An 8689-nucleotide genomic window follows, 5' to 3' on the forward strand; every position below is an offset into this window, starting at 1 on the left:
CCTTTGTCCCGTTCGTACAGAATCTTCCCTGCTTCCCACTTCAAATTCAATAATTTAATATTTTTTTTAACTCGGAAAAATGTGTCAGGTGGACATATGTGCTGATTTATTAGTGAAAAGTTGCACTCAACAAATTAATTTTGATTAATGAACTTCAAGCATAAAAATTAAAATAATTACGGTCTAATTTATTAGAGAAAATTAATCATAAAAAGATTTGAATTTGAAAAGAACTTTTGTATTGAAAATATAACACAAAGATTTGAATCTGAAAAAAAGAATTGTATTGAAAATATACTTTAATTACAAAGAGTTGTTAATTACAAACATGTTTGTTGATAGCATAAGGACAATTAAAGGGATGAATACATATTACTAGATTTTTGAAAGAAGTTGTTACAAAAGTTAGAAAGGGATTTTTATAACACTCACTCTTGAGTTTTCCAATCTCTATTTATAAAGAAAATGTCAGACTTGAATCTTAATGAAATCCGTAATAAAATATTGGACAGCTCGCAATCAAATCTTAGATAGTTGGTTGTATTCTTTAAGTTTGTCGAAAAATGTGAGTTTTCTTTTCTTCAAGTCAAAGAGGTGTTAAAAGAAATAAAAGAGAATGCATGTTCCCTTTTGAAAAATTTAATATTAATAAAAATAAATATATTTAAAAAGGTAAAGTTATATTATATGATGACGTGGATGGAAAATTATTAGATGTTAATTGCAAAAGATAAAATGCCAAGAATTTACTTTTGATTTGAAACAAGTTTTATAGTTTTTTGAAAATAATTTTTATTAAAAATACCATTTGACTAAAAAAAGTGAAAATTATTTTTTTTTTTAAATTAATTTATAAAATTTTGTTCAATTCTGAATTTTCATTAATATAAAAAATTGTGAAAAAGATTTAATTAAAATTTTGCATAATACACATATTTTGTTATAAAATATACTATTATTAAAAATAATGTTATATGTGAGGTTATTATCATATTGTGGTTTTTATTTTTTATTTTTTATTATTTTTATTTTAAAATATCAACTAAATATTATGCTACATTTGTAATTAATAATTAAATTATTTTAATATAAAAATATATATAATAAATAAACAATATATTTATATTATACTTGTAAGATAATATTTAATTTAAAAAAATATGAGATAATATTTATTCATATTAGTATTTTTGTTTTATATTTATAATATTTACTTATTTTTTAAATTATAGATTCCACAAGATCATTCATGTGATTATATTCTCTTCTTTATTTTTCAATAATTTTTAAAACAATTTACCATTTAAAAAAAATTTGAAAACACCATATTAATATTTTCACTTATACCATTTTTTTCAATTTTGATCTTTATATAAGTAATTAATAATAAATTTATAAAATTTGTAGTGTGCTATTATAGTACTTTTAACATGAACAAAACAAATCTATTTATAAAGAAGATTAATTTATAAAAAAAATTAAAATAAATAAATAAACAAATAAATCTCCCATAGCCCATGATTTTGTTGGGTGGACAATCAACACTATGCAACATTAAATTTTTTTATATATATTTATGAATGTCTTGTTAAAACTCAACTAGTCTTAATGGTGGATAATTGTAATGTTTTAATATTCATATTAAGACTTTATATAATTTAAGTTATTATACCTTTCCCTGGGTGGAAGGAAACACCTCTATTGAGCATAGTAGAATTGGTCACCCCCTTCCCCATTTAGGTGTAGATCTAGTTGATGAAAAGACAAATGCCTATTGAAGCTCCTAAAGAGACCTTAGGATGAAAACCATAATTCCCTTGATTTCACTTGTAATTGTTTCAAATCTAATAGTTTATATCTAAGTTGTATAATGTAATTTATTATTGAATTATTATAGTGTTAGAAAATCTACCGTTAAAATTTGTTGTAGTAATTAAGATTTATTTAAATGATTTCCTTTAATATAACTGTTAGTATTATTTTATATATTTATTTTATATTTAATTCTTTATAGAAATTAATTTGATTGGTTGATGATCGCCTTTGATAGGATTTACCTTAGGATCAAACATTTAACTCGAAGTCATAGATTTAGTTATGGGTCCTTTAGAGTTCGGGTTCTGATATGGATTGAACAAAAATAACTAATTTATTATTATTATTCATATAAGCAATCGAACATGGGTCTTCTCACATGTATAGGTATATTTCATAGAATTGGAACAGTTGCATATAGAAGACTCAACCGGTCGGGCAAGAGCAACACTTTCAAAACGTATGAAATTTGAAAGAAAGTACCTAAAGTAAAAACCCAAATGAAGGTCAAGTCTCTTGACAAAGAGAGTTTAACTTCCTTAAATGTTGCAATTTTAGAGTGATTGATGATCGACTAATGCTTAAGGTTATGTTTGGTTTCTCGAAAGTACAATGGAAAAGAAAGAAAATGATAATAAAAATTATTTTATCATATTTAGTTTTACTATAAAATACAAAATCAAATCCCATATAATTAAAATTAGTTAGAATTTTATACATTTTAAATTTATTTATATTATATTTGGTTTCCGAAAAGTACTAAAGGAAAAAAAATTATTAAGGAAAATGATGTTTTTCATGTTCGGTTTCACTATGAAAAATATGAAAACAAAATTAAATATAATTAAAATTTGTTAAACATTTATATATTTTTCAATTATTTAATCTTTATATAACAAATGGAAATAAGTAAAATGCATTTAAAGAAACATGTATAAATAATTTATTGAATTTAAACTAATTTTTTTATTTTCCTTTATTTTTTCTTTTTTTCTACTATTCCTCAAATTTGGTAGAAATCAAACCTAACAGAGGAAATTAACTTAAATAAATTTGAAGAAATATATAGAAATAGTTTGTTGACTTTGAATCTATTCTTTTAATTTATTTCCATTTTTTCTCTTTATTTTCTTTTTCTCTAACCAAACATAGCCTAAATATTGTTAAGTACTAATCATGACAAAATTATAAAGCCTACACTAATTATATGGTATATGCTTAATAGTAATGTAATCAGGTAATCGTTTCTGTCTCGCAGTGTCATTGACCACCTCAAATTTTGCCGACCCTTTTGCAGGGTTCAAAATCTCGGTCGATACCGGTACGACTCGGCCGAGTCGTATCCGCCTCGACCATGGCCAGTACCGGACCGATACCCGAGTTGGATATTTTGTCGAACAAACTCGGTTGAATTGAAAGAGTGAATCCCATGGAAACGTTGAGACAACTCCAAGATCATGTTGAGACTAAGCTATTTGGGTTATTGGTAATGGAAAAAAATGTAATATTGGAGTAGAAATGGTGGAGAAGATGAGAGGATCAAAACCCACGAAAATGAAAAATACAGATTACAGAGATGGACTGCATCTTGTAGTCGCCAGTAGGATCCCCCAAGTTCTTGCCGGAGATGGAACTGAGCAACATGAGGAGGAGGTAGAGTCGCCGGACTCCAGTACCGCTGTTATCGACGGAGAACGACGGTGAGGTGGCCGATGGAAGTGGGAGAAGAGAGAAAGTGGGCCTGCGGAGGAGCTGGTTGTGGGGACTGGAGAGAAATGGGTGTAGGATCCCCCAAGTTCTTGCCGGAGATGGAACTGAGCAACATGAGGAGGAGGCAGAGTCGCCGGACTCCAGCACCGCTGTTATCGACGGAGAACGACGGTGAGGTGGCCGATGGAAGTGGGAGAAGAGAGAAAGTGGGCCTGCGGAGGAGCTAGTTGTGGGGACCGGAGAGAAATGGGTGTTTGACCGATCAATGGTGGTTATGAGTATTTAACATATGTGGATTTGAGTTTTTTTTTTTATAAATAGGTGAGGATTTAGGTTTTAAATAATATGTATTTGTTTTTTAAGTAGATAACGAGTATTTGGTGGGAATTTGAGTTTTAAATAACTTGATGAAAATTATAATGATAAAAAATTAATAATGAATATTAGAATTATATCAAATAAATAGGAAATGAATATTTATATAAAAATTAAAATTAATGAATATATTTTATAAGAAAAATTATATTTATTTTTTTAAAGATGAATCATGGTTTTATTTTTTTAATAGTTAAAAATATTTGTTTTTAAATTCAAAATATTTAATTTAAACATTTTTTTATAAAAAAAATTACTTTTTATTATTTTCATCTTCAACAAGAAATATTATCAAGTGATTAAATTAAAATATTTTTAGAGATTTTTAATATTATTTTAAATCATCCCAAAAGTATGTTTTTATTATAATTTGAATAATTTTAATATAATAGAAGTTTATTTTATTAATTTTTCACTTTACTTATTTGTATTTAATTTTTTAAATAATGTTTATAATTTTTTAAAATTATTTTAAGCTCTTAAATTAGAATTTTTTGCGTATCACCCGATACCGATCCGAGATACCGAGATAGATGTGCCTCAAGACCTCCCGAGTCAATGACCGACACCACGACTTTGAAGTATGCCCTTTTGTCATCAAGATCTCCCTCCTTCAGAATTGGTCCTAAATATATTTTTGGATGGTACGAAGATGCTGCCTCTGTCACATCCTACTTGACATTGAGAATATCACAATCAAAGTGCAAGCAGACTCTGACTCATTCCTCGGGAACAATATAAAACCATAGACCGAAGTGTTGTAACCTTCACTAGCAGCCCTATGATCTGCTCTACATAACATTGTTTTTTACGGGTATATTTGGCTTAGAGCATTATTAAAATGGTCTGAGCCGGCTTGGTTGGGAATTCCAGAAATCTATATAACCTAACCTACATCTGTTTTATATCTACATTCAATCACACAGACAGCAGAAGAAGGATGATCAAGCTTCATTTCTTTGTCCTCCTTGTTGGATTAATATTTGCGCTCATCTTCCTACGATTTTCGGGTGAGTGTTCAAAGGAAATTATGCTTCCAGAAAATTTGCAGGTTCATATCGGTTTTAGAGCATGTTTTGGGTGAATTTCACAGCATAAAAAATGTTCTGAACTAATCTTTATGATCCAGATGGGAAGGTCATGATGGAGTATATCGGAGCTACAGGGGTTCCAGTGACATTTGATGATGTTCCAATAGAAAAAGACATCGACTTCCATTTTATACTTGGCTTTGCCATTGATGCAGACGAATCAGGTAACGCTCAAAATGGCATATTCTCACCATACTGGGCTTCCACCTTAACGCCTGACTCCGTAGCAGACATCAAGGCACAACACCCAAATGTAAGAGCCTTAGCTAGCCTGTCCGGATGGAGCCTCGGGGAAAAAATCCTCCGCTGGTATGATCCAAAGGACCCCGAGCTTTGGATCTCCAATGCTTTCACCTCTCTTCAATCCCTTATTGTCACTTACAATCTTGATGGCATTGACATAGACTACGAAAACTTCCCCAAACGCAATTCAACTTTCCCATACTGCATTGGCGAGCTCATCTCCCTCTTGAAGAATCAAAGTGTCATTTCGGTAGCCACCATTGCACCCTTTAATAGTAGAGCCGTGCCTTACATACAGCTCTGTGATGGATATGGAGATCTTATAGACTATGTCAACTACCAATTCTACACCGACAAAGTTAGTACACCGAAACGGTACCTTGAAGCTTTTAAGCTCCGAGCCAAGCAGTTCGATCAAGAGAAGTTGCTGCCTAGCTATGAAGTTGACGGGAGGGGGATTCAAGGGGAGGCATTTTTTGATGCATTGAAGCTTTTAGAGAAAAATGGAATTGATGTGAAGGGAGTAATGATCTTCTCGGCTGATGCTTCTTCTGCCAATGGCTATTACTATGAGAGGAAATCGCAAGCTTTCTTGCTTAACTCCACTCGCATTTGATGTGTGGTTTGAAATTATTTTGTAGCAGAAATTAAGAATAAGTTTGTTGTTTCATTGTTTATTATTTGTAACAGTATTATACGGTTGATATGGAACATGATTTCACATAGGTGACGAAAGTACTCCCGGCCACATCGTGGGTCTTGACCATGGATCATGGCTGGCTCCCATGTTCTCAGTTGTAGTGCATTATTGCTACCATCCCTTCTCTTGGGCAGCCTTGCCTGGTCTCATTGAGCATTTGGTTCTCACATGCTATTAGCCTGGTTGAAAGTTGTATGGGTTGTTGACTCAAAGGGCCTTGAGGCACATTATGAGTATATGTAAATTTATGCAGGTTCAAAAGATAATAAAAAATAATATGGATTTTTTTTAAAAAAAAAAAAACAAAACTGTCTTATAAATTTTTAGGTAAATTGATAAAATTCATGTCACATTCTTAATATAAAATAATAAACCATTACCATATAAATATAATTCATACCACACATAAGTATTTAAAATAATGAATTATTCTTATATAAAATAATATATTACCCATTTTCTTCAAATTCCCACATCAACCCACACCATGTAGAGAGAGAGAGGGGGGATTGATGGCTCTTTTGAGCAAAGGGAGGGAGTCTCCTTCGCAAAACACACCCAATGGCCCAAAGCGAAGAAGATAGAGAGAAACCAATACAAATGGTCAATGATCGATGGAAGAATATGATGTTTCTCATTATTCATCACAACGAAATTGTCAACTTTTTTCTTCTTCTTCTTTATGGGAACAATCAGTGCTTAAAAAACATTTCAAAAGAATCTTTAATTTTTCAAAGATTTCTCATTTTTATTTATTTATTATCGTTTGGTGTTTTTTGTTGTGATTTGAAAGAAAAAAACAATTTCTAGGTTTAACTCAAATGATTCAACCATGTAAACTCAAAATATCAATTGAACAAATCTCAATAAAGAGAAGACGCGATAGGAAGTCCCAACTATCAGATATAATGCGCGGAAGGCTAGGGCCTCAAACGCCCAACATGATGGGAAAATCGTATGAAGCAATGGCCTAGGAGGCATATCCTGGCCCCTCAGCTGCACTTGTCTTCACAGACCGGCTCTCCCATCTACCAGCACAACAACCAATAGGGGGTTTGACAAGAAAAGGTCCTCCCGGTTCTATCAGTACGCAGTTGGATGATATGCTCTCCTCGCCTTTCACCCCCTGACATCATCAACTACGAGCCCTTAAAAGGGTTCATAGTTCCAAAATTCTCTACGTACGATGGATCCAGTGATCCATTCGACCATATCATGCACTACAGGTAGCTCATGACCCTTGACATAGGGAATGATGCGCTACTATACAAGGTCTTTTCAACCAGCCTCCAAGGCCAAGCTCTCTCATGGTTCCACTGCCTCTTGATGAATTCCGTCGATAACTTCCAGGATTTTTCGGAGGCCTTCGTGGGACAATATCTGTGCTCAACACTGCATAAACAGAACATCAGTACCATGCAGAACGTAAAAATGTAGGAGAATGAATCGTTGAGGGAGTTTGTAAAGTGGTTCGGGCAGGTTATGCTCTAAGTAGAATCTTACAACATGGACATCGTTCTACAAATATTTAAGAGGAGTATTTGCCCGAGTACACCTTTTTTTGAATCCCTCGCAAAAAAACCTCCTATGACTATAGACGATCTGTTCAAACAAGCAAACAAGTACTCCATGCTCGAAGACGATGTCCGTGCAGCTACCCAGCAGGTTCTGGTCACCAACCAACCTACTAGGAATGACTCAACCAAGAGCTCTAAGATACAAGCTAACGAAGGCAAGCATGTAAGGGGCAAGGCGAACGACATCAGTCAAGCCAAGCTAGCCTCACCCCCCTCAACATTTCATACGACAAGCTTCTCCCCCTGATCCGAGATCTACCTGATTTTAGATGGTCAGAACCTATCAAGACGGATCCGGCTAAGCAGGATTGAAGTAGAAAGTGTCTTACCACAAGGAACATGGCCACACCACGGAGCAATGTAGAAGTCTCCATTACCTAGTGGAAAAATTGGTAAGAGTCAGACACCTAAAGTAGTACATCTGCTCGGAGAGAAGACTAGCACGAACAAACTAAGACCTAGATGCCCAAACCCCTACAACTTTAGCAGCTCCCAAAGTCGTGATCAACTACATCCATGGAGGGCCCGTTGATGAGGAATACAACTCTAAGCGAAAGAGGCAAAGGCTGCTCCGAGCCACCTCCGTACAAGAGAAGATTAACTTAATCCAACTAAGATTGCCTGATAAGGGGATGCACCCAATAGATGGGACAATCACTTTTCCCTCGATAGATCCCAATAGGGTGTTACACCCCCATCAAGACGTTCTCATCCTAACATTAGGGATCAACGATTTTGATGTAAGGCGGATCTTAGTTGACCTAGGTAGCTCAGCTGACCTGTTACAGATGTTCACGTTCAAGCAGATAGGGTTCTCATCGTCCGCTTTAGAAAATCTCAGGAAAATACTTTTAGGGTTTAATGGAGCATCAATGACCTCTCTGGGAGATGTCGTACTACCCGTCCAAGCCAAACCAGTGGTCCTCAATGTGCAGTTCTCAATCGTAGAAGACTTATCCCTTTTCAACACCATCATGGAACGCACATGGTTGCACGACATGAAGACTATTCCCTCTACGTATCACCAAATGGTGAGCTACTTGACTAAAGACGGACATGTTAACCTCTTTGGAAGCCAATTAGCGGCACAACAATGTTACTAGGTGGCGCAAAAATCCAAATCCACAAGTGTTGCTTAGTCTCTTACTGAACCGACTAGTATGGAGAAACAATAGCAA

The 8689-nt window shown here is 33.7% G+C and overlaps 1 protein-coding gene across 1 annotated transcript; it reads left to right on the plus strand.

Annotated features, from left to right (window-relative positions):
* The first annotated feature begins 5036 nt into the window (after positions 1-5036).
* LOC100252399 (chitinase 1) lies at positions 5037-5850 on the plus strand. The gene has a single exon (XM_002274580.4). The coding sequence runs from the start codon at positions 5041-5043 to the stop codon at positions 5848-5850; it is 810 nt and encodes a 269-aa protein (XP_002274616.4). The 5' UTR covers positions 5037-5040.
* Positions 5851-8689: the final 2839 nt, after the last annotated feature.

The sequence above is a fragment of the Vitis vinifera genome, chromosome 4 (assembly GCF_030704535.1).
Source record: "Vitis vinifera cultivar Pinot Noir 40024 chromosome 4, ASM3070453v1".
Taxonomy (NCBI): Eukaryota; Viridiplantae; Streptophyta; class Magnoliopsida; order Vitales; family Vitaceae; genus Vitis; species Vitis vinifera.